Here is a 27,954-nt window from a genome sequence, read left to right as displayed (position 1 = left end):
TGCGTGTGTGTGTGTGTAGGTGTGTTTCCGTGGGTCAATCACATGGGCTATCGGTCTAAACAGGATGTGTGTGTACGTTCACCTTAAACCTGAGCTGTGTCTGTGTGGGAAGCTCGGACTCCCCTTTAACACTCCAGTGTGCTAACTAGCTCATTCTGTCCATCTCTCTCACTCTCGCTCTCTGCTTTTGATGCAGCGTGTGTGCGCGTGTGTGTGTGTGTTTGTGTGTGTGTGTGTGTGTGTTTGTGTGTGTGTGTGTGTGTGTGTGTGTGTGTGAGTGTGTGCAAATTGCTCAGTCATTGGTGATGGATTATTGGGTGGATGAACCATGTCTGCTGTCGCCATCACGTTCCCAAGTCCTGGCGCTTTTCCTCTCTCTCTCTCCATCCCTCTCTCCATCCTTCTCTCGCCTCTCCAATTACCCCTCCCTCCATTTCTCTGTCACCTCTGTTACAGTCTGCATAAAGTCCTGCAGGGAATACACACATCCTCCACACACACCAGTACACACACACACACACACACACACACACACACACACACACACACACACACACACACGTCCTCTACCCACACCAGTACACACACACATACACTATATAAACATGTCCTCTACCCACGCCAGTACACACACACACACACACACACACACACACACACACACACGTCGTCTACCCACACCAGTACACACACACATACACTATATAAACATGTCCTCTACCCACACCAGTACACATACACACATCCTCCACCTACACCTACACACATACACACACACACACACACACACACACACACACACACACACACACACACACACACTATATACACATGCCCTCTACCCACGCCAATACACATGCACACATACACTATATACACACATCCTCCACCCACACCAGTACACATACACACGTCCTCCACCCACAAATACACATACACACATACACTATATACACGTCCGCCACCCACACAAGTACACATACACTATATACACACATCCTCCACACACACCAGTACACATACACACGTCCTCCACCCACAAATACACATACACACATACACTATATACACGTCCGCCACCCACACAAGTACACATACACTATATACACACATCCTCCACACACACCAGTACACATACGCACATATACATACACTATATACACTATATACACTATATACACACATCCTCCACACACACCAGTACACATACGCACATATACATACACTATATACACTATATACACACGTCCTCCACCCACAAATACACATACACACATACACTATATACACGTCCGCCACCCACACAAGTACACATACACTATATACACACATCCTCCACACACACCAGTACACATACGCACATATACATACACTATATACACTATATACACTATATACACACATACTCCAAACACACTGCTCTAAATACACACCTACTCCACCCTGAACAATATATATATATACACACTCAACACACCTGTTCACATTCACAGACACTCCACCCACAACAATGCACATGCACACACCCTCCACCCACTCTAATACATATACGCATATACTCCCTGCTGAAGGTTGGTGAGTTTCTGTGCAACGCTGGCTGTGGTGCATGTCTTGTTCAACTCTGTCATGTTTCCATAATTGATCTGTTAATACTATTACGGGAGAAAGAACGTGTGTACTGATCACCTCATTCTTCATGCAGCTACATGATTGTGTGGAGCAGACACTGTATAATAACCTCTTCTGCTTCTCTGATTAAGGGTTACAGACACACACACACACACACACACACACACAGAAAGAAGCATGCATGCAAGGACACAAGGCACAAATTTTAAATGAATCTTTTTTCTTTCTCTGACTGAACGCAGTAATGACTTATATTTACATTTGCATTTATGGCATTTAGCAAACGCTCTTACCAAGAACAACTTACAAAAGTGCTTTAGTGGGCTACTCAAAGTAGCCTTAGCCAGCACAAACAGGTAAGAGTCCAAAAACACCCTTAACCGAGCCAGTGGCAGAACAAATATCAGCGCTGAAACCTGGAATGAGAGCTATAGTACCACACAATGCTGTATAATACAAGCACTTTTGAGTGTCATTATCCAGCACTCTTTCTGTCACTGTGTGTGAGAGTGTGAGTGTGTATTTGTGTGTGTGTTTGTGTGTGTGTGTTTGTGTGTATTCTACACAGAGGGAGATTCTGTAACTACATACCTCGGCTCTCTGTTGTCCTTCTTCGTCCTGAAACTCTTTTTCTTCTCTTTCTCATTCTCTATTTTTCTCCTCCTTGTTTAAACCCCTGCCTCAGTTGTTTTCTTGAGCGTTCCTACTCTTTTGCATCTTTCTGTCTGGTTCTCCCTCTTCCGTTCATTGAACATTCACTTGTTCGGTTTTGGCAGTGTGCACACACAGCTTGGGTAGTACACACACGCGGTTTGGGTAGTACACACATGCAGTTTGGGCAGTACACACATGCAGTTTGGGCAGTACACACACGCGGTTTGGGCAGTACACACACGCGGTTTGGGCAGTACACACACACTGTTTGGGCAGTACACACACACAGTTTGGGTAGTACACACACACACAGTTTGGGCAGTACACACACAATTTGGGCAGTACACAGTTCACAGTATGTGAACCACTGCTCAAGTCGAGGGCACTCCACTGGTGGCACTATAGTGCTTCACTTTACAATATGGCGCTTTTTCATTTTACTTCAGTATCTTCTCATCCATGCAACATAAATGCAACATTCTGTGTCTGTCACACAAATATTTTGCAGATTTCGTTTCTAAAAATGTATTCAGAGTTCAGATCATGAAGTTGATGTCAGAAAATGACTGAGAATGTCAGACTGAATAAAAAAATAAATAAAAATAAATAAATAAATATATAAATATATATATATATATATATATATATATATATATATATATATATATATATATATATATATATTGACATTTGCATTCAGCCTGGCTGACATGTCAATCAAAAGTTCAGTTCAGAGTTCAATTTAGTTTTTATGTCTGTCGCAACCACGTGTCTGCCAGCTAAGGACGTACCTGTCGTGCTTTCAACATGATGGCCACAGCCACCTTCAAACCCCACAAAGTGTGAGTGTATATTTTTATGTGTTTGTGTGTGTGTGTGTGTATCTGTGTGTGTGTGTGTGTATTTGTGTGTGTGTGTGTGTGTTTACATTGTGGGTGTATGTGACATCGTATTTATCACTTAGTAAGTGTTTTACTTGCTGGGGACATTGGGCGGGTTACCTTAGAGACATGCAGCTTTATTTGAAGGAGCCAAAAGAAGTCTTTTATGCTTAGTAAGGATGAAGTTAAGTTAAAATTTAGTTGCAGGCGTAGCATTATTTTGCTACAATAATACCTTGTGCTATTAATGTATGGATGTACTCTCCAAGGAGAGTGATACAAGAGGCTTGTGTGTACACACCACACACACACACACACACACACACACACACACACACACACAATGAAAACAATAGGTTCAAGTAAATTGGGCCCAATATGTCATAGATTGTGTGTGTGTGTGATATGTCAGAGATGTAGGACAGATTTGCATTAACACATATCCATTATCCTCTTCTAGACCTCTCATGAAGCCATCACAATATAGCTGGGGGTTAATCCCTCTGGACACTGGGACACTCTCATTAACTCGTATACAATAAAATGACCTGCAGCCACTACAAGTTACATGTTAATGTCTTACATGTTACCCTTTTACGTGTTACATGTTACATGTTAATGTCATACATGTTACCCTTTTACGTGTTACATGTTAATGTCATACATGTTACCCTTTTACATGTTACATGTTAATGTCATACATGTTACCCTTTTATGTGTTACATGTTAATGTCATACATGTTACCCTTTTACGTGTTACATGTTAATATCATACATGTTACCCTTTTACGTGTTACATGTTATATGTTAATGTCATACACCAGACTGTTAATCTCTTCATCTGCAGTCATTTTGCAAAACTCATTCCACTTCAGCCTGTTTATAAGATGAAGTCAGTTCATTGGTGAATTCACTTTATTACATTGCCAACACACATACACACACACACACTGTATCCGAGTGTGCCTGTCCGAGGTGTGTTAATAAGAGAGAACTGTTTTAGAGTTTGAATCATAATTAATATACGTTATTAAAAAGTCTGAACATAAAAATCCATCTTGTTTCTCTATCAGGATATGGAGCCTGAATAATGATGGAATCGCATTCTTCTAACGCCTTGCATTTTAATTTAATTGCGTTTTGCATGACTGGGTAAATCATTTCTGTGTTTTTCTTTTCTTTTCAATTCTCGGGCACTACACGTCTTGAATGGTTAAATACTTCAAACTTTAGTTGCCTGTAGAAGCTTTTGAATTATGGATTACACTCACCACTTACATGACGAGCAGCGTTTGGACTATAGTCACTACGTGTGTATGTACGTTGTGTTTCCAATAAATAAAGGCTTGTAATTAGGTGGATGATGAGGGCGACGCATAATGCGCTCAGGGGCTTCCAGTGGAGTGTGTGTGTGTGTGTGTGTGTGTGTGTGTGTGTGTGTGAGGGTAAAAGAGTATTGGAATGGCTTTGTAATACATGCAGAACATGCATTTTGAAATTTTGAAAGCTTTTATCTAATATGTAAACCCACATACTCTGATAGAAAGAAGCATTTGCCCTCATCTTTTCACTGCATGCTGGAGGCAGAAAACAAACTTGTCTACTTAGTGGTCAACATGACTGCATTACCCATGTGTACCCTTGTCTCTGTCTCCTCCCAGTGCAAACTGGAGTTCCAGGCATGCGTTTCCAGTAAGACCATCGCCGCAAGGTGTGAGGGACCGTGCCCCTGCCTACCAGGACAGGAAGTCAGAAAACCACGCAGTGAAAAGAACGGTGAGTTCCTCCGTGTTTTAATGTTGTATTCTGCGTATTCTGGTGTGTATGAATAAGGTTCCTGATAAGCCTTTATGCATCTGTTTTGGCCTTAATAAGCGAGGTAGGGCAAGTGAAGTTTGATTTGGCTTGGTGTGTTGAAGTTAAACTCTAGGAGGATTTATACAGCATAGAGCAGTGGGACTGGAAGTCCCTCTGCTGACTATAGCTGTTTTGCTCTCGCTCTCTGTGTGTGTGTGTGTGTGTGTGTGTGTGTGTGTGTGTGTGTGTGCGCGTGTGTGTGTGTGTGTGTGTTGGGCACTCTGTCCTGAGGTGATGGTTAGTGGCAGCAAATGGTGAATGAAAAAGTTTCAAACACTGAGTTGCACTGCACAGGGACAAGGTTAAAGAATGAACCAGGGAGAAGTGGGTGTGTGGGGGGGGGGAGGAGTGAGAGAGGAACAGAGGAGGGGAGAGAGAGAGGGGAACAGAGGAGGGGAGGGAGAGGAACAGAGGAGGGGAGAGAGAGAGGGGAACAGAGGAGGGGAGGGAGAGAGAGGAACAGAGGAGGGGAGAGAGAGAGGGGAACAGAGGAGGGGAGAGAGAGAGGAACAGAGGAGGGGAGAGAGAGGGGAACAGAGGAGGGGAGGGAGAGAGGGGAACAGAGGAGGGGAGAGAGAGAGGAACAGAGGAGGGGAGAGAGAGAGGGGAACAGAGGAGGGGAGAGAGAGAGGAACAGAGGAGGGGAGAGAGAGAGGGGAACAGAGGAGGGGAGGGAGAGAGGGGAACAGAGGAGGGGAGGGAGAGAGAGGGGAACAGAGGAGGGGAGGGAGGGAGAGGAACAGAGGAGGGGAGAGAGAGAGGGGAACAGAGGAGGGGAGGGAGAGAGGGGAACAGAGGAGGGGAGAGAGAGGAACAGAGGAGGGGAGAGAGAGAGGAACAGAGGAGGGGAGGGAGAGAGGGGAACAGAGGAGGGGAGAGAGAGAGGAACAGAGGAGGGGAGGGAGAGGAACGGGGGTGGGGGGAGGTGGATGGTGGGCAAGCAAATGAGAGTGAAAACATTTTTACATTTTAAATGAGGGCAGTTTACATGCACATGGTCCTTGTATGTGGTTTGCTATGTTAGTGCTCGCTTGATGATGTACAAAGAGGCTGTTTTAAGAAATTACTTCCTAAGTGTGTGTGCACATATGCATCTGTGTGTGTGTGTGTTAGTCACAATCTCTTGTGCCTGTACTCAAAAATATTTTCCACAAGTCTTCTGACAGACCACTGTGTCATATAGCACAGCATGAAAAACAACCTCTCTCTTTCTCACTCCATTCCCCTCTCTCTCTCCCTCTCTGACCTGAAATGACAGAGCGCAGCCACTTTAGAGGAATGTCCATGTCTTCCTTCTGAAGGGAGAAGGCATTCGAGAATTTCCACACTGTGCAAAATAAATAAATAATCAATCAATCAATCAATCAATCAATCAATCAAAAGGTGTTGTGATAAAAATGAGATCACAACAAAAGGTGGGCACCCATCAGAAGTCAGGTCATTTGCATACTTTTGAGGTTGCCATGGCAACAACTGCTAGTTTGGCAGGAGACCCCCGGGTGGCCTGCAGGGTTGCAGCACTTATTAGTGCACTTTTCATTCCTTTGTCTTCATTGGACTGTCAGATCGATCCGTCTTAAAGTTATGTGTTTATGTAACATTATATCAAATATTTGCACATATGACTTTGTAGGGTGTGTGTGTGTGTGTGTGTGTGTGTGTGTGTGTGTGTGTGTGTGTGTGTGTGCGCACCTCTCTCTCTCTGTCTCTTTGCTGGTTTGTTGTGTGATGAGATTTCGTCAGGAAAGGGGTGTGTGTCTGTGATAGGGATGTCATGACGTCTATATTTTAATGGTCCACAAGCACTGACAAGATCTTTAATTGGAAAAGCTTTGTGTTAGCTGGAGAAATCAGAATACATCAAATGAAAATGATGTGTCACAGAAAGAGAGGGGGAGAGATGGAGAGAGAGATAAGAAATAATGGGATTTAAACACTTCTCTTCCACTCGCCCTTGATCTCCATGTAAAAGACCTCCCTCCTCTCACCTCTGCTCTCCTTTCACCTCTCTCTCTGTCTCTCTCTGTCCTCTCACCTGTCTCTCTGTCTCTGTCCTCTCACCTCTCTGTCCTCTCACCTGTCTCTCTGTCTCTGTCCTCTCACCTCTCTGTCCTCTCACCTGTCTCTCTCTCTGTCCTCTCACCTCTGTCTCTCTGTCCTCTCACCTGTCTCTCTGTCCTCTCACCTCTGTCTCTCTCTGTCCTCTCACCTCTGTCTCTCTCTGTCCTCTCACCTGTCTCTTTGTCCTCTGACCTCTGTCTCTCTCTGTCCTCTCACCTGTCTCTCTCTCTCTGTCCTCTCACCTCTCTCTCTGTTCTCTCACCTGTCTCTCTCTGTCCTCTCACCTGTCTCTCTGTCCTCTCACCTCTGTCTCTCTGTCCTCTCACCTGTCTCTCTGTCCTCTCACCTCTGTCTCTCTGTCCTCTCACCTGTCTCTCTCTCTGTCCTCTCACCTCTGTCTCTCTCTGTCCTCACCTGTCTCTCTGTCCTCTCACCTCTGCCCCCCCCCTCTGTCTTCTGATCTGTCGCTCTCTCCTGTTTCTTGAGCTCATTACTCACATTTTCTTTTTTCTGAACATGCATTCATTTAGTCTTAGTACACCCTCACTGTTTAAGTTACTGTGTGTGTGTATGTGTGTCTTTCTATGTGTTGAAATGTTTAGAGGTGTTCTCCATATTGCTCTGTTTTTCTGTCTTTCTGTCATTCTTTCTTGCGGTGTGTGTAATCAGGTTGCGATGGAGTGTGTGTGTGTGTGTGTGTGTGTGTGTGGTGTATGTTGTGGTGGAGTGTGAGTGTGTGGGGGGGTATTGTTTGTGGTGGAGTGTGTGTCGGGGGTATTGATTGTGGTGGAGTGTGTGTGTAGGGGGGTGTTGTTGGTTGTGGTGGAGTGTGAGTGTGTGTGGGGGGTATTGGTTGTGGTGGAGTGTGTGTGTAGCGGGGGTTGTGGTTGTGGTGAAGTGTGAGTGTGTGTGATTTTTGTGTGAGTGTGTGTGTGGGGTTTGTAGGTGTTTGTGGGGGGAGGGTGTGTGGGTGTTGGTGTGTGGGTGTATGGGGCTGTGGGCATGGGTAGGTGTATGGCATATGTGGGGCTGTGTGTGTGTGTTGTATTTTTTTCTCTTCTCTTCTAGGTTGGCAAATAGAGTATTATGATATATCATCTCATCCATTAAACTAATTTAAAACACATATTCAGAAAATAGAGAGAGAGACGGAGAGAAAGAGACAGACAGACAGAGACAGAAGGAGAGGAAGAGATTGCAGAAAGAGTGAAAGATAGACAAAAAGAGTAAAATAGTTGGAGAGAGAGCAGGTGTTTTGCATTTGCAGTTCAGCTCTAGGTTCACTGGGCTTTTATTGGGTGCTCAATAGTCTAATGAGAGATATAAATAGTGTGCGTGTGTGTGTGTGTGTGTGCGTGCCTACATGCGAGGTTTTATTTCACATTACATCACGTTCACCTAATGCCTTCATTTTTATGTAATGGTGACATAATGGCATCTCCCAAGTTAACAAAGTGTTGTCTAAAGATAAGAGTTTGTGGAAATCAGTGTTTGTGGGTGTGTGTATGTGTGCGAGTGTATGTGTATGTGTGTACGTGTGTGTGTGCGTGCGTGCGTGTGTGTGTGCGCGTGTGTGTGTGTGTGTACGTGTGTGCGTGTGTGTATGTGTGCGTGCGTGCATGTGCATGTGTGTGTGCGTGCGTGCGTGTATGTATGTGTGTGTGTGCGTGCATGTGCATGTGTGTGTGCGTGCGTGTGCATGTGTGTGTGCTCTCTTGCTTTTATTGTCTTAACATGGTCAGACATTCTACATAATTACTGACTTTACTGAGTCACATGACTAATCCCTGTAGGCTGAACACTTTCATCCTGCTGCCTTTTGTGTAGCACCACCTGTGATTTCTGTACAGGGGAGCCACTGAGCTCTTTGATTGGTGTAACCTGAACCGTCACAGGTCGCTGAGATTCTGCACCTTCATTTCATATGAAGAGGATGAAAGCAGCTAAAACAAACATTCTAACAAACATTTAATGATTTAATAATTCTCTGGAAAAACTCTGAGTCTGTATACTGAGTACCCACAATTCAAGGCTGCCTGTACACATTTGCTCTGCCCTGAAGCCAGTATGTGTGGTTTTAGTGTGTGGGCTGGGGGTGCCTGTATATTACATTCTCAAAAACTCTTATGGCTTAATGTTTTAAAATATTCATTTAAATCCTCTGTAGGCCAGAACAATTCCATTCAAAAGTCATAACTGCTCCAAGAAAATTAATGATAGAAGTGCACACAAAAACACACATCCACGCACACACACACGTGCACACACACGCACATACACACACACATACACACGCGCACACACACGCGCACACACACACACACACACACACACACACACACACACACACACACACTTAAACCCTCAGCGCAGTGTCTTGTGGATTGTAGGGTTCAGCAATTAAAAAAAGGAAATGGGTGTTTAGAGCCCATTCAGCACAATGAAACTTAGCAGAGACAAAAGGAAATTGCTGCTAATTAATTAAGGATTCATCCTTATCAGCTCTTTCCCCCGTTAGACATTGTATGATGTGAAAAATTACAGCTCTCTCATTTCTCTCTCTCTCTCTCTCTCTCCCTCTCTCTCTCTCTCTCTCTCTCTCTCTCTCCTCTCTCTCTCTCTCTCTCTCTCTCTCTCTCTCTCTCTCTCTCTCTCTCTCTCTCTCTCTCTCTCCTCTCTCCCTCTCCTTCCCTCCTCACTTTTTGACTGCCAGCCAGAATTATTAATGAACTCTTCTGTTAGATTAATTCTCTAATCATATGTTTGGCCTACAAAGACCTTCTCTCCTGTGTGTGTGTGTGTGTGTGTGTGTGTGTGTGTGTGTGTGTGTGTGTGTGTGTGTGTGTGTGTGTGTACGAAGGTTTAAACGGGGCGAGTGAGAGATCGTTTCAGGCAGTACAGTGATGTCACAGAGAGAAGCAAAGCAAGACTTTTTTCATTGTTATTCAGGACGAGATGTGCTTTCTGATGAACTTTGATCCTCTAAGCTGATCTGAGTATCAGATCTGGTGTCTGATTTGTTGTGTGTACAGTTCTGCTCGCAGAGGGCATCTCGTCCAAGACTACTGCTCAAAGAAGCAGAAAACAAAACCAAGACCTGTGGTTGCATCTTTTCAGGCAGTCACAACAACCCACACCATTTTGTGACAATGTCTGTGTGTAAATTATTATGTAATTATCATACAAATTACATTGAATTTAAATGTAGTTGAAGTATAAGAGGCAGATCCGATTTGTTGAACTGTCTTTTACTTTTTTCCAGCTAGAAATCATTCAGTATCTATGTAACGAAGTTTGAAGAAGACAACCCTGTGGCACCTTTGGGTTTCATTTATAAAACACAGGCGCATTGAACACAGGCGCCCAGAACTCAGGCACATACAACACATGCACACAGAACACAAGTGCCTTCTCTGGTCCCCTTTCACCAAGGTGCTAGGAGAAAGTGGATATGATGATTAATTAGTCTCTCCTCAGTCCAATTATCACGTTGTTCATCTCCTGCTTCAAACAGCTGAGCTAAGCACAATAGTGCATCAGAAAAACAGCGTGTTTGTGTCTCTGCTTATTTAGCACCAATCTGAAACCGTGATGGAATACCAGGCTTTAAGCACTACGAAATCTCCCTAAACACACTCGCATACGGTGGAGGTGGAATTAGTCATAACACGTGGCTAAATAGCAGGCAGAGCTGTACATCACCCTCATAAAGGATGTAAGTGCTAGTGACTATATCGATCTACACGCTGGTGCCGTCACATTGAGATACTACAAATGCTGCACCTGTCTAGCCCACATGCCACGGGTGCCTCTGGAAGAAACACCACAGTACCCAGTAGGTTTGGGTCACCACACAGATTCAACAAGGACTGCAAGGTCATTCTGTGATGACTTAGTTTTTATAAGAATTCCAACACTATAAGAATTTTATAAGAATTCTAACACCCAAATATTTGTTATGAAGTCATTACTTCCTGAAACAGTTATACAGTTCACACATTATACATACTCCATATTCACATATATATCAATACATTATATACATTACACACATTCCCATATATACATATTATAGTTATTAAACATATTCCTATATACCACTAACATACTCTCATACTGGGGCAGAGCTGCAGTTCCGATGAGCTTCACATTCCTAACTATGAAACTGCAGAAGCAGAAGAAAGTGTTAGGTTTAATAGAACGTCTGTGAAAAGGGCTCTCTGTGTGTGTGTGTGTGTGTGTGTGTGTGTGTACATTTGCATCAGACTTGCAAATACAAGATTGAGATATCTGACTGATGTGTACTATTTATGTGTTCTGGTAACACGGTTTTAGTAGCACTGGAGTGTGTGTGTGTGTGTGTGTGTGTGTGTGTGTGTGTGTGTGTGTGTGTCTGTCTGTCTGTCTGTCTGTGTGTGTGAGTGTGTTCCAGCACAGACCACCTTGCACTCATTCTCTTTAGGAGGAAGTGAAGCATACCAGACATTAATTTTCCCTCCATCTTGTCTTCATTCTTTTTATCTATCCCTTCCTTGTTCACCTGAGAATGTTCTGGAAGCTTTCCCGTAGCCCCACTCCTCTCTTCCCAAGTGATGAAGAGCACACACTTTGTCATTCACTCACTCCAGAGATTTAAGCTGTGGCTGTGGAGTCTAGTATAGTGTCTCCAACTTTAAAGACTAGCTCACAAAGCGGAGGGGCGTTAACTACCGCATTCGCTATGTGGACACGCACACACACACACAGGAAACCATACGTCGTCTCTAGTGAGATTAATTTAGCCGATGTTGGTTTCTCTTTTTCTTTCAATTAGCCAACAGTGAAGCTTTAGGAAAACAGGCGGCGGATAAGATTTGCTGTGGTGTTAACGGAACTACTCTCATTAGTAAAACACTTCCGCGGGAAAATCCATAAAAAACTGGCTGAACTAAATGTGCGTTTCACTCACAGATTTAAAGACACACACAGCACAATGGCGACGTTTACATGCAAAGATTTTCGCCAGTCTGATTGAATTCATTTAATTATAGATTGCGACTGAGCTGTTTATATGAACACTCCGTACAACAGTCTGATAGAAATATTTGTTTACATACAAACTACAACTAATCAGATCCACAAACGTGCGAGTGTATAGCACCACTTTGCGTACTTGTTACCATGACAACGAGCGAGTTGCGCAGCAGTAGCGAGTGATTGGATGTAACGCAGCGAGCCGGGTAGAGGGGGACTCGAGCGCGAAAGCGAAGGTCTTTAATTGACGATGGAAGTACTCAGAGCCGGACAATAACTACACAAACAAACCCAGGACAAGAGGACTAAAAAATAAGTAACACAAAGCTTGTAATTATTGTAGGACTTTAACGAGAGCAAAGAATATTACAGCACAGAAAGGAGAAATACTGCACGTGGGTGATAAACACAGGGAGACCTAACACGCAAGACTTGGATGAAGATGAAGACCCACAAACAGCAATGCAAAGCCAAAGGAGCATGTCTGCCACACAACGAGTGTTAACACGCAGGTGAAGCCAATCAAAACCAGGAAGAAAACAGAACACAGGGAGGCCTCTTCGTGGGGACCGCGACACCATGGAGGATGACATTTGACACGCAGCCAACAACCTGTGTTTTCAGCTGATGCTGGTGTTTTTATTACAAACCCCGTTTCCAGAAAAGTTGGGACACTTTCTAAAAAATGCAATAAAATCTGCAATCGCTGATTTGTTCATTTACTTGAACCTTTGTTTTAACAGACAAAAGGACAAAGAAAGGATTTGCTGTGTTTTCAAATGAAAACTTAATTGTTTATTAGGTATAAACAAATTTAAAAAACTGCCTGCGGCGCACTAAAAGAAAAGCATGCCATCACCTTTTCCTTTAATCACACTTTTAAAAAATCAATTGGCAATTGAAGATCCCTTACTGTCGCAGTTTTGCAAGCAGAATTTCTGCCCGTTCATGCTGTGTACGAGCTGTGACCTGCTGAACAGTCCGTGGTCACCGTTGTCTGATTCTTCTCGTCGTGGTGCTCCATATGTGTTCATCAGGACTGCGGACTGGCCAGACGAGCACATTCACTCTGTCTGTGAAGCCACGCTGTTGGAACTCATGCAGAAGGAGACCGGGCCACGTCCTGCTGAAACATACGGAGTTCCTGGGAAAAGGCGTTGTTTTGGCAGCAGCACGTCTCTCCAAAATGCTAGTGTGAGTGTGAGATCGATTGAGATTGATGGTCCCTTCACATATATGCAGATCATCCATGCCATGGGCTCTGACGCACCCCAGTGCCATCACAGGTGCTGATTTTTTGCCCTTTTCTTTATTAACAGCTTGGATGGTCTCTTTCATCTTTGGCACATAGAATCCTACATGCTTTTTTCCCCATAAGCAAGCTTGGACCCGTCTGACCACAGGACCCGTAACCACTGTCATCTCAGATGACTTTGGGCCCAGAGAACTCACCAGTGTTTCTAAGCAAAATTAGTATGGCAGAATGAATCTATTCCTCTTTGCATGTGAACCCCCCATCATTAATTTACTCACAGACTTGTCTGAGCAGATTGTTAGTCTGAGCTTCACACCCGTCCATCTTAAAAAAAAAAACCCTATTTTTAAGTGTTTTAAAGTTTGAAGAGTAAACTTTGTCTCTTCTGCAGACCAGTTCCTGGCTCTAATAAACTTCCCTTATGACACAAATGCACATGAAAAGAACACGCAAAGTTTCCAGTTAGTAATGTGATCAGATACTAACATTTACATGGATATTATTTGTCTGTTTAACAGATTATTTACAGGTATATCCATCTCAATTAATCAGATAGAAAATGTATTTGGAATGGCCTCAGTCCTTGTAGTTTATTCTGACTGACGTGTATCAATGGACGTATTCTATTCAGACTGAGGTGTGTTCATGGACATATTCTATTCAGACTGAGGTGTGTTCACGGACGTATTCTATTCAGACTGAGGTGTGTTCACGGACGTATTCTATTCAGATTGAGGTGTGTTCACGGACGTATTCTATTCAGACTGAGGTGTGTTCACGGACGTATTCTATTCAGACTGAGGTGTGTTCACGGACGTATTCTATTCAGATTGAGGTGTGTTCACGGACGTATTCTATTCAGACTGAGGTGTGTTCATGGACGTATTCTATTCAGACTGAGGTGTGTTCATGGACGTATTCTATTCAGACTGAGGTGTGTTCATGGACGTATTCTATTCAGACTGAGGTGTGTTCACGGACGTATTCTATTCAGATTGAGGTGTGTTCACGGACGTATTCTATTCAGACTGAGGTGTGTTCATGGACGTATTCTATTCAGACTGAGGTGTGTTCATGGACGTATTCTATTCAGACTGAGGTGTGTTCATGGACGTATTCTATTCAGACTGAGGTGTGTTCATGGACGTATTCTATTCAGACTGAGGTGTGTTCACGGACGTATTCTATTCAGATTGAGGCGTGTTCACGGACGTATTCTATTCAGATTGAGGCGTGTTCATGGACGTATTCTATTCAGATTGAGGTGTGTTCACGGACGTATTCTATTCAGACTGAGGCGTGTTCACGGACGTATTCTATTCAGATTGAGGCGTGTTCATGGACGTATTCTATTCAGATTGAGGTGTGTTCATGGTTGTAATCTATTCAAACTGAAGGTTGTACATGGATGTATTCTATTCGGACTGAGTGATTAGTTGTGTTATTAACAGATTATCAGGCTGCATGTGAACATAACCATTGGCGTATCCATCTTTAACCAGACAACTAACTGTCCGCTGCCCATCAGAGTGGCACACCACACTGTAGCCAAGATTCTTGATAACATTTAACATTTGTATCCAGTTACAGAAAATTTGGGAACACCACTGCATGCTGTCAGATGTGTGGCATTATTCTGCGGACTGTATTCCTTACACGCTGTAATCCACAAAGAATTTACACGACAGACATTTCAATTACCATATTAGACTGCAAGGTGTATTAACGCTACTCTGTTTACTTGCCAATTAATTATTTAGTGTTCAGTTAATCAATGCTACTTAAGAATATGTTTATCTTAAGGGAACAGATGGTTCATTATCAGCAAGCAAATGAACTTTGATAATCAGAACTGTGTACGGCAAATATGTGAAGAAAGCTCGTTTGGAGGCGCCACTGAATATGTGGACGCATCTGTCCCATTCTGCCTGTTACACAATCGGACACAATGGGCTTTTTCTGCTCAAAGTGATGCAAGTTGCCTAGAGGAAGGGACACGTCCCGGCAGGCAGAATGACTTCAGTCTCCCACACAGTCCACATGGCAGTAAGCCTTCAGTTTCAGTGATGCAGTATGCAACAGCACTTGAATATGCCAGTGAGTGTTCGCATTCAGTATGTAGGGCTTTTTATAGAGGAAACATCTGGGGGGGGTTTCAGTCTGGGATTTGTGTGAAGAAGTGTCACTCGTGTGAGAGTGGGAGAGATTTGATGAGCTCGACAGAGATCTGGGTCCTGAGATGAATTAAGGGAGTCAGCAAGCAGTCATTCTAACATTTAGACCTGGTGTCTTGTGACGCATCACCCAGTGTAACTTTTGATTTGGAGTTGTCATTAGTGTTACAAATGACCATGTCTTTTCTCCGGTCCCAAAACAAAGCAGTTTTTTCATTGTTGGGTCTTGCATCATGCAACCCTGCCTACCTCAACATCAGGGGTCATCTTCAGAGCACTCCTACAACAGAGGGAAGCTTTCTAGAAGACTCTAGAAACATAGCTGATTATATATATTATATATATAGCTGATCTCTATATATAGAGACAAACACGGTATTATGACTCGTGTAGCATATGTAGTGTGTTTGTGTGTGTGTGCGTGTGTTTGTGTCTGTTTGAGCATATGTATATGGATGCCAACCCCATATGGAACTGCAGATGCGTTCAGGTGCATGGCAGTGTTCGGTTAACCCGCAAGACTCTTTGACACGCCATGTCATGAGCATGGGTGCGCATCTGTGAACAGCACCTGTTACTCCAACAACAGCCGTGTGGCAACCTCAGTTTTATTCGCTCCATGAATCCAACCAGCCAGCATAATAACAACTTTAATAAAAGGTGAGTGGCAAAGGTCACACATGGTGTCAGATGTGTGACGCAGATGTGAATCTGCTTGCCGTGCGGCAGAGGTCTGTATTGCTGGTGTAACGTGAGGTCACAGCTCACGTGTGGCCTGCTTATTCTGTGTATCTTATTAATGCATTGGGGGGGGGGGGGGTGAGAGAATGCTGTAATCTCAGCACTGTTGGACACACTGAACAGAGCAGGAAGAAGCTATCAAGTTGAGAGGATGCAAACACGGTCTTAGAAATTAGAAATTTAAACCAACCTCCCATGTCCAGGTCATTGTGCTCTGTATATCCCGTTGGTCCGATTTATTCCTAATTGAATCAGGCTAAATCCAACTCATTTAGCCTCCATTAGAGGAGAAATTATTTTGGCCTGAGTATGCTTTAAAACCAGATAATCACTGCGCACACACACACACACACACACACACACACACACACAATGTTTGCTCTATTGTGTTTTAAATTCAGTGGTTGAAAGAGTACTGAAAGATTAGGAGTGTGTGTTGCCTGTGCAGTACACACATAGAATAAAAATAATTCAGTGAGTAATACCATTAATACCATGGGTAACAACAACACATCATTTGCATATTTTAAAACAATCTTAACAAGTGCTTTCAGGAATAAAAGGAAGGAATAAGGTAAGAGAATATAATGAATGCAAAAACAATTAGAAAAATTGTCTTCAGTAAAAAATAAGACAGTGGGTGTTGAGCTGTCCTAATTGAATGCAATATTTTATTCTTTTTTTGGAGCTGCTAATATATTTAGAAGGTGTTAATATTGTAAAATGAACTCAGATGTATGGGTAGAGAAATTCAGAGCTATAATCCCAGTTCAGAGTAGCTAAGGGTAGAGTTCAGATGAGTTTGTGCGATGTCTGCGGGTTCAAATTAAAAGACCCAGGAGGCCAAAGAAGAGCATATCTAACTCTCATATTGCTGAGGTAGAAGTAGGCAAAATCATGTCGGCATTTCAAGACTACTAAAAACTGTAACGTAAGGAGGCTAAGCAGGATGCGGGTACGAGTTACTTTGAACAAAAACATACGTTTATTCACACAGAGAACAAAGACTTCTTAACAAATAAGATAGTGTAACATTAAACACTGACAACAGACAACAGAACATTAGGGGTTTATATACACACCTAAATGAAAAACAATTACAAAGAGGTGTGACACATGGGGGGCGTGGCCACACACACACACACACACACACACGCACACACACAAACACACACGGGGAGACATTTAGGAGGAGGGGCCATACCGTGACAGAGCCCCTCCTCAACAGCGCGACTCCCGGCGCGCCAGCCTATTGGGCCACCGTCAAACGGCAAAGCCGGAGGACCAAGCGACCCGACACGGGCCAGCGTGAGCAGAACACAGGGGGGGAGGACAGGGACCAGGACAACAGACACAGGGACGGACACACTGACAGGCACAGACACAAAGGGGGACGAGACTGGGACGGACAATGTGACGGGGATGGAAACAGTGACAGGAACGAGTACAAAACTACATAAAGGACTGGTAGAGAGTCCAGGCAAGCCCACAGGAGCTCCAGCCTGTCCCCCAGTCGTGGGCGGGGCTGGAGTCCTACCTGCCTGTGGGGGATCGCCCCTCGTCCATTTAGGGGGTGGTGACCTCTGCGCACCCATTTCAGGAGGTGCACCAGTTACTTTGCCCATCTCTGGGGTGGGCACTGGTGTCACCTCCTCCTCCTCTACGAGGCTTAGGTGCAGGCACACGAGTTCTGGGGCTGTAAATGAAAAACAATTACAAACAATTACAAACAGGTGTGACACATGGGGGGCATGGACACATGGATGAACACACACACACACACACACACACACACACACACACACACACACACACACACACATGGGGGGACATTTGGGAGGAGGGGCAGTACCGTGACAAAAACATCTTAAGCAGATCTGATAAGTTGGGTTAGTGTGTGTTCTGTGTTGGTGTAAACTCTCGTTCTGAGGGTTGGTGTAAACTCTCGTTCTGAGGGTTGGTGTAAACTCTCGTTCTGAGTCCTTCCAGCAGTATTCTAAACTTGTTGCAGATTATTAATGGAGATTTTAGATAGGCCAGATAGGAGAGCATTGCAGTAATTTAGCCTTGCTATAACAAAGGTGTGAGTCTTTCACACTTAACAATGGAGAAATCCTCACAGTTTTTAGAGTTGTTACATAGGTGACAATATGCTATTATACACACCTCACTGATATGGTCTGAGGTCACTGTCAGGATTCCTGATGTGGTATCCTTGATCTTCACAGGCAGAGAGTCCAAATAAACAATGATCCACCAAATTCACAAAGCCTCCCGCAAGATTTAACGTGATGATAACAGCCAGCAGTGCCACAGTAGCACGGTGCCTTGTTCATAAATGTGGACCGCCAGTCTGACCGTGTGCACGATATATGGTGCTGCCGCATTCTGTCCTCATTTGCATATGACATTAGCAATTCACGACAGAACACTGCTCCGCAAAAATGACAACCCGGACCTTTTCCGCCGGTGAACATCCCAGTACGCAGCCTGTGAGGACTGGATGATCTCTCCTCTGACAATGTTAGGTCAAATATGCAAATATGGAAAATTCTACATACAAATCCATCTAGCTAAGGTTTGTGGTCTGTTTGGAGTGAGCACGATGCCGCAGTAGCAGTACAGGAAGAGCCAGCTGACTCGGTTGGGCAGGATGTCAGAATGCCGCAAACTGTCGGTATAAGAAATATAGATTTTGGTGTTACAGAGGATGAAACTAATAAACAGACATATAATAAAGAGGGTCACAATTTTGCTGCTCTGCCATGATTTAGAAGTACTGTAGTCATCAACGCAGTGCAACCGTGCAGGTTCCATCTTGGTGAAAGTTATAAATGCATTACATTTTTATGTAAATGACAGTATTCGACGTTCCACTGGTCTCACAACCGGCGTCTGTCGTCCTAACAAGGGAATTTAATATGTATGGCCTCATTTTCCAAGGGCACAGGTGAATTCTGCACATCAGTAAGTTGACAAAGGTACACTAATTATTGCCTCGGTAACTTTATGAATAGGTATGAAATACCCTGTCACATGGCATAGCGAGGTTACCATCATGTTCAGTGAACGCGGTCCCATATCTCTCATCGGAGCCTTCTTTTCAAACCTGTGAATTATCTTTGCATAATAGCGAGAAGTTCTGTGACATCATGCAAACATCCTATGGCTTTCAGACATCAGGCGCTATGGAAAGTGTAGCTTGGTGTCATTTGCTTTATGATGGAAGCTGATGTTGCATCTATTGATTATACCAGCTAGGATAAACATATAGATTAAAATAACGAAGCAGCCAAAATCAACCCTTTCAGGATACGTCAGCATACTATGTAAGAACTTAGATCTGGGAATACCAGTGCAGGATAGTAATCTACAGCACTTAAGTCAGATCTGAACTAGTTTGACCCTGAGCCAGAGAGACCCACCTAGTTCTAAAGCCAGTTAAATAAAACCTCACGGTCAACTGGGTCAGAAGCAGCACCGAGGTCTAGGAGAACGTAGACAGACTGGCTACGTGATTTGAATCATTTGAGAGATGCTCTGTCTCTGTGCTGCAAGGCCCAAATTCCATTTGAGCTGAGATATTATCATCGAACTCTATGGAAACTTCCTTCTCAGTACTTATGCCAAGAAATGAAATGTCAGATATTGGGCCTGAGTGTTAACCACTCAGGACTCCAGATTCTTTTCTTCTGCAGAGGCCTGACAGTGGTTATTTTGAGGCTGTGTAGGTAGATTTTTTCACACTGACAAATTGACAATATTTAAGGCACTAATCAATAAAGATTACAAACTTTATTGTGGGGCAAGAAAGGGACAAGAGGACAGCTTGAAGATTTCAAGAGTGAAGTGAATTGAAAGCTTTTCATTTCCATTTTACAGAATGCAGGAATTCTGCAGGGATGCTAAGGGGAGGGGTTTTCGGTCTGCCTGGGGGGTAGAAAATGACTTTGGTGCTGTGTCTGCGATTGTCAGTCACACAGGGAGAGTGAGAGTTGTTCATTTTTGGACTGAGCCTCTTCCAGAGTGCTAAAGAGTGTTAGCTTTTCAAGCTTTTTGGTGGGCAGCTGCTATTTTCTTTTCATGTTCTCGCCGAGAGATTTAGCTGCCGCATCTTAACTCGCCAGAGACCACAAAGAACAAAATTGGTTTTAGACCTGAGACTGGAGGAGAGAGTGTTGACGTGGGAGTTATGGCAGTTATATGTGTGACTGTTTCAGCAGCGAAAGTGCCCAATAAATCGTAAGTGCATTTGCTCACCTAAAAGATACACAAGATATACACGAAGGGGTCAGAGGTGGCTTCAGGCCTGCAGCACAGCTACAGCGTGTCTCTAGATTAAGCTGCTTACTGTTAAAGATGCATGACCTTAGGGTGCCCTTTAGCCAGACACATAGAGAACGATCTATAGCTGCTAAATGTAGTCCATTATACTTTTAATGCCTACAAGTGGTAGAGACTTTCCCAACCCTGTATAATTGAATTCATATGCAAATGGTTTTGAATGGAAAAGAGAATTCAGTTTGATTCGGTTCAGTTTAAGCATTCGGTTTATTTGGCACTTTGGTACAGAGCAGAAGCCTTTCTCCAGCCCTTACAGTGATGCCAGCTTGATTCTGCCCCACTTTTATAGCCTTGTGGAGGTTTTATAAATTAAAAAACAAAAGACTTGCGGATGAGCGATGGTTGTTGTGGCGCTTTGAGTTGCCGTTTTTGTTTCCCTGACCCAGGGGCCATGCGTGTGTCTGCTTAATACACACCGAGGTGCACCCAGACCAGCAGGGGGTCAGAACAGATCACACCGGATCCTTACCATTAAAACAGTAATCATGGCAGAATACTCTGGAATCAGTGGTGTCAAAGAAAGGAAGACTGCAGTGCATAATTCCAGCTTCCAGCTGCCTCCGTATAGATCCTCACTGTGCCATGACAAGCCTTCAGAAATGCAGCCTTCATCATCTTCAGAAACACCTAAAACCCCCCCCCCCCACACACACACACCTATGCTGTTTTTATTCTGGAAGATTGATGACCGTGAATCTAAGCATGGGAGAATCCTGAGCAGAATTTGTGTGATTTCTGGAACAGTTTCCAGAGTTCTATGGTCACTTTGGATGGAATGTTCTTTGAAGAGGGTTGTGATAAGATGAGCACTGTGCTCTGTGTGTGTGTGTGTGTGTGTGTGTGTGTGTGTGTGTGTGTGTGTGTGTGTGAGCATGTGTGGATCTGTGAGTGTAGACTTTGTTCATTGTCTGGCTGTGAAAGTGGCAGGTAGTTGGATTTGTTTGATAATCACCTGTCTTGGCTTGACTGTTGTGCCGTGTGTGTGTGTGTGTGTGTGTGTGTGTGTGTGTGCGCGCGTGCGTGTGTGTGTGTGTGTGTGCATCTGTGTGTGTGTGTGAGTCTGTGTGTGTATGTGCATCTGTGTGTGTGTGTGAGTCTATGTGTGTGTGTGCATCTGTGTGTGTGTGTGTGTGTGTGTGTGTGAGGGTGTGTGTGTGTGTGTGTGTGCGCGCTTCACTTCACTTGTGTGTGTGTGTGTGTGCGCGTCTGTGTGTGAGTCTGCGTGTGTGTGTGTGCTTCACTTGTGTGTGAGTCTGTGTGTGTGTGTGTGTGTGTGTGCGTCTGTGTGTGAGTCTGTGTGTGTGTGTGCTTCACTTGTGTGTGTGTGTGTGTGTGAGTCTGCGTGAGTCTGTGTGTGTGTGTGTGTGTGAGTCTGTGTGTGTGTGTGTGTGTGAGTCTGTGTGTGAGTCTGTGTGTGTGTGTGTGTGTGAGTCTGTGTGTGTGTGTGTGCGTCTGTGTGTGTGTGTGTGTGTGTGCGTCTGTGTGTGTGCGAGTCTGTGTGTGTGTGTGTGTGTGTGTGCGTGTGTGTGTGTGAGTCTGTGTGTGTGTGTGTGTGTGTGTGTGAGTCTGTGTGTGTGTGTGCGTGTGTGTGTGAGTCTGTGTGTGTGTGTGTGTGTGTGAGTCTGTGTGTGTGTGTGTGTGTGTGTGTGTGTGTGAGTCTGTGTGTGTGTGTGTGTGAGTCTGTGTGTGTGTGTGTGTCTGTGTGTCTGTGTGTGTGTGTGTGTGTCTGTGTGTGTGTGTGTGTGTGTGCATGTGTGTGTGTGTGTGAGTCTGTGTGTGTGTGTGTGTGTGTGTGAGTCTGTGTGTGTGTGTGTGTGTGTGTGTGAGTCTGTGTGTGTGTGTGTGTGAGTCTGTGTGTGTGTGTGTGTGTGTGCGTGCGTGCGTGTGTGTGTGTGTGTGTGCGTGTGTGTGTGTGTGAGTCTGTGTGTGTGTGTGTGTGTGTGAGTCTGTGTGTGTGTGTGTGTGTGTGTGAGTCTGTGTGTGTGTGTGTGTGAGTCTGTGTGTGTGTGTGTGTCTGTGTGTGTGTGTGTGTGTGCGTGCGTGCGTGCGTGTGTGCGTGCGTGTGTGTGTGTGTGCATGTGTGTGTGTGAGTCTGTGTGTGTGTGTGTGTGTGTGAGTCTGTGTGTGTGTGTGTGTGTGAGTCTGTGTGTGTGTGTGTGTGTGTGTGTGTGAGTCTGTGTGTGTGTGTGTGTCTGTGTGTGTGTGTGTGTGTGTGTGTGCGCGTGCGTGCGTGCGTGTGTGTGTGCGTGTGTGTGTGTGAGTCTGTGTGTGTGTGTGTGTGTGTGTGTGTGAGTCTGTGTGTGTGTGTGTGTGTGTGTGTGTCTGTGTGTGTGTGTGTGTGTGTGTGAGAGTGTGTGTGTGTGTGTGTGAGTGTGTGTGTGTGTGTGTGTGTGAGTCTGTGTGTGTGTGTGTGTGTGTGTGTGTGTGTGTGTACTGTCTAGGTTCCTCTGTCAGCTCTTCTTTGTTTTCTTGGCTTCAGCCTGTTCTTTGTATGGTCATTTTTAGAGTTTAGAGATTTGTCAGGACCCTCTTGTCTCTTTTTCATCAGTGTGATGTACTTTCTTCCTCCCGTACTTTCTTTTCTCTGATCTTCCGGAATCTTCCCGATGTCTCAGTCCTGTGTGGACGCTTGGGCAGAGCCCCATGGTGTCTATACACCGAGCCACCGTGCAAGCAACTGTCCCGTAAACTTCAAGATAAATTCTACCGTGTCCAAATGTGTCACTGGTAGCAAAATGCTACCTGATCTGTTCTTTTAATGTCAAATTCATTTAGTAGCCTGTCTGGTATTGGTTTGGTGAATGTTAGTGTTGGTGATTTATTATTTTAATTATAGTTATTTTCTTTTAGCAGACTTTTAAAATCATTGTCCAAAAACCACCACCTGTTTTAAAATCCACTTGTAGTTAGGCTTTATTCTACGTATGCCAAATGAGGAACGCCAGTCTGTTCCTGTAGTAAACTGCATTTTTGAAGGAAAAAAAAGTTACATTTTCTTAATGTTCAGTGCTATTCTGACAGTGCTGTTCAGTCTGTCACATAAAATATGGAAATATTTTCATGTTACTGTTACATAACATTGGGAATACAATGATACAGAGATTTAATGTTAATTTCCCATAAGTGAAAAGTCATGATACTGTTGCATAATGTAATAGATAAGCGACTATTTCAAAAATACACTGAATTACAAGACTGTATTACAGCCAGGAGAGAGACTGGGTGGATGTGATGTATGTGGGAGGTGTAAACACCTCTGTACTTTCAGTTTGCTGCACGAACAGACTGGCATTCCTCATTTGGCATACGTAGAATAAAGCCTGACTACAAGTGGATTTTAAAACAGGTGGTGTTTTTTGGACAATGATTTTAAAAGTCTGATGAAAGAAAATAACTATAATTGAAAGAGTAAATCACCAACACTAACATTCACCAAACCAATACCAGACAGGCTCAGCAGATGTGACACCGCAGGGTTCAGCCCAAATGTCAACATATGGGGATCTGGGGTGAGAATAGTTTCTTTTAGAGTCTCTCTCTGTTTGTAGAGTCTCTCCTCCAATCGGAGTCTCTCTCTGTGTAGTCTCCTCCATTCACTGTCTCTCTCTGTGTAAAGTCTCTCTTCCAATCACAGTCTCTCTCTGTGTAGTCTCTCCTCCAATCACTGTCTTTTTTGTGTGTGTAGAGTCTCCCCTCCAATCAGTCTCTCTCTGTGTAGAGTCTCTCCTCCAATCATTGAGTGTGTGTGTGTGTGTGCGCGTGTGTGTGTGTGTGTGCGTGCGCGTGTGCGTGTGGTATTATGGATAAGCTAAGCCTATTTCTATTTCTATTACACGTGTTCTTTAAGTCTTCTGCCCAGAACAAGGTGCTTGTTGTTGACCTCTTTTAGTCTTCAGTCCATGTAGTAATTCTTTATTGAAAACACTTGTGTGTCTGTACTACAGACATAAATAATGGAGTAAGCATAGGAGGTTGAGAGAGAACGAGACAGATCAGGAGAGACAAAAGTTGGTTTGCTTAACTCTGAGTTTATTTTGTAGTTTGACTGTTTCCAGCAGAGGCTGGAGGAAAAGCAGATAGAACAGGAGAGACAGACAGAGAGAGAACAGCAGGAGAGGAAGACAGAGAGAGACCAGGAGAGGCAGACAGAACAGGAAGAGAGGCAGACAGAGAGAAGAGGAAGAGAGGCAGACAGAGAGAACAGGAAGAGAGACAGGCAGAGAGAACAGGAAGAGAGACAGGCAGAGAGAACAGGAAGAGAGACAGGCAGAGAGAACAGGAAGAGAGACAGACAGCGAGAACAGGAGGAGAGGCAGACAGAGAGAACAGGAGGAGAGGCAGGCAGAGAGAACAGGAGGAGAGGCAGGCAGAGAGAACAGGAAGAGAGACAGGCAGAGAGAAAAGCAAGAGAGGCAGAGAGAGAGAACAGGAAGAGAGGCAGAGAGAAAGAACAGGAAGAGAGGCAGAGAGAGAGAACAGGAAGAAAGGCAGACAGAGAGAACAGGAAGAGAGGCAGAGAGAGAGAACAGGAAGAGAGGCAGACAGAGAGAACAGGAGGAGAGGCAGAGAGAGAGAACAGGAAGAGAGGCAGAGAGAGAGAACAGGAAGAGAGGCAGAGAGAGAGAACAGGAAGAGAGGCAGAGAGAGAGAACAGGAAGAGAGGCAGAGAGAACAGGAGGAGAGGCAGACAGAGAGAACAGGAAGAGAGGCAGAGAGAGAGAACAGGAAGAGAGGCAGAGAGAGAGAACAGGAGGAGAGGCAGAGAGAGAGAACAGGAGGAGAGGCATAAACATAATACAAAATAAATTAGTAAAGGGTTAAAAAAACCAACTCAACTTTGAAGAAAGAAACAAGAGAACATATCATTTTACTGAAATTTCTCCCCAACTCAAGAAACCAAGCTAACAGGTACACAGCAGCTAACAGGAGTGGAACAGTAGCTAGCTAGCATCTTACAGCTAAGGCCAAAGCTAAGGATAAAGCCAAGGAAGACAGCGAAAAAATGGCTGAAACATAAAAGGATAATCTACATTCAAGCCTTCTTTCAGGGAATATTGAGGTAAGAATCTCAACTCCAAAGAAACTTGAATACATTTTAGCACTTTACTCATCCAGAAAACTAGCTCGTATTCTATTATAGTTAGTAACTGCATGAGCCATGGCTAGTACAGGTACGGGAAAACTTCCCCTTACAATAAACTACCCAGCAGAGCTAAAAACTGCACAGGCCAAGAAAACTTACAAACACAAAATACTCAAAGAAAACCCAGCAGACTGTAGCACAGCAGGAAACAAAACCACCATCACCTGTTATATACAGAATACAGTTAAGCCTGCCACAGAGTTATCTGTACCCATTACAAGCCACACAAAAAGAATGGCATATGTAATGGAAGACAGATAGTCATTGAAGATGAAGATGAGGATAACGACATTCTAACTGTGAACGTTTATCACAACGGCACCATCATGTTTCAAGGCAGTGAGGCCAGCCTCTGTTCTGTTCAAGAAAACTTTAACTTTATCAAAGCAGTAGCAGAGACTGAGAAAGTAACTGAAAAGGGGGAGACTAACAGCCATGTAGCCCAGGGTTCGGTGGAGGGGCTGGAAAACACCTTACAGACCAGTACAACACAGAACAAAGCAGCACAACACAGGACAACTGGAAAGCATGGTATCCCAGCTAAGAGAAAGTCTTTCTCTGCAGGAAATAGAGATAATATAACTCAAACATCTTTTTCTGTCCAACCCACCATCCAACGAACCCTCCCAGCATCTCAAAGATCAGCTGGACCAGTTAAGAAACTCACTGTTGGAACTGAGAGGAGACATGCAGGAGCTCCAGAAGGACAGAGAGGCTCTCAGGAGGGAGCTCAGTGCAGTCAGAGAGGAACTACAGCTCAGGGACAGTACCATGATCACCCTGAAGGAGGAGCTACAGAGACTAAAAGCCAACTGGCAGACATCTGATTCTGTAGAGGAACACTCCATCAACTCTAAACCACAGACCTCCCACATTGAGCCCCATCCGGTCCATCCAGAGCACTGCCCTGCCCAACCTGAGCCCTGCTACACTGAGCACCGTTCCCACCAGGCTCCGCCAGAACCACACCACACCTCCACGAAGCCATGTCCCACCAGTTCTGAGCCCACCCCAGCCCAGCCTAAGCCCCCCCACAGCCCAGCCTGAACTACACCCTGCACACTCTGAGCCAGATAAAAAAAAACAAAAAACAAACTAATACAGTTATTCCTACAGATGCAGACATAGTGATATTATTTGATTCTAATGGAACATTCTTAAATGAGGAACAGGTTTTCCCAGGATCCAAAGTTGCAAAAGTTTGGTGTCCCTGAACCAGTAATGCCCTCCAGCTTCTTACATATGCCATCTCAGGTAATCCAAGCCACATCATTATCCACACTGGCACCAATGACTTGAGGGCAAAGCAAGAAAGAGTAGCAGAGTGTGTAAGAAGAGTAGCACAACCTCCACAGAGACCTTCCCCTCCTCCGAAATCACCATCTCTACCATCCTGCCCAGAAGAGACTTCCATCCAGCTACAATCCGTAAGATAAACGCAGAGATCTCCCACGGATGTGCACTGATGGCATCCACAGCCTTCATGATCACGTCCACCTGCACAAGGACACTGTGAGGACATGGCTCTCGGATGCAGCCCAGGCAGCCCACCAAGGAGCAGTAGACCACCCAGACCACTGCAGGTCCCATCACCCCAGGGAGATCAGCATGTACCCAGCTACCCACCTCTACCACCCCCACCTCTGCTCTATCTCCAGCATGGCTCCCCATCACCCAAAGCAAGAGCAGCCTGCCAGACCCAGAGACTTGCCAGACCCAGCTCAGCTCCCCAGCCTTTAACACCCACCCCCAACACACAGCCCAAACAGCAGACCTACGCCTCTGTAGTACAAACCCCACCCTCCCCAGCCATCAACACCCACCCCCAACACACAGCCCAAACAGCAGACCTACGCCTCTGTAGTACAAACCCCACCCTCCCCAGCCATCAACACCCACCCCCAACGCACAGCCCAAACAGCAGACCTACGCCTCTGTAGTACAAACACCACCCTCCACAAACACTACAGAGATGGGAGAGATCACACAGATGCTCAATCTCATATGCAGCATTAATCAATAAAAATAGATAAATGAATTAATAAGTAAATAGACGAATAAATAAACATCACTGTATATAGGTTAGTCATTAAGCCATCTTAATATGTATGTTTATATATATGAATTGTACGTTTGTACATATATCAACATAATCCTTCACTTTTACAGGTTTATCTCACTTTAAATCTGTTTGTATTTGTA

At 44.4% G+C, this 27,954-nt stretch overlaps 1 protein-coding gene across 5 annotated transcripts in view; it reads left to right on the top strand.

Moving 5' to 3' along the window:
* spock1 (SPARC (osteonectin), cwcv and kazal like domains proteoglycan 1) overlaps window positions 1-27,954 on the top strand; it is a 185,425-nt gene that overhangs the window by 136,964 nt on the left and 20,507 nt on the right. For all 5 annotated transcript variants that reach the window (XM_081712944.1, XM_027007199.3, XM_027007197.3 and 2 more), the window contains one exon: window positions 4,826-4,940. In XM_081712944.1, coding sequence (XP_081569070.1) covers window positions 4,826-4,940 — 115 coding nt within the window. The remainder of the gene's footprint in view (window positions 1-4,825; window positions 4,941-27,954) is intronic.

Source organism: Electrophorus electricus, chromosome 4 (assembly GCF_041902795.1).
Source record: "Electrophorus electricus isolate QZ-2024a chromosome 4, ASM4190279v1, whole genome shotgun sequence".
Lineage (NCBI taxonomy): Eukaryota > Metazoa > Chordata > Actinopteri > Gymnotiformes > Gymnotidae > Electrophorus > Electrophorus electricus.
Note: the sequence above shows the minus strand (reverse complement) of the source record. Positions and strands in the feature narration are given on the sequence as shown.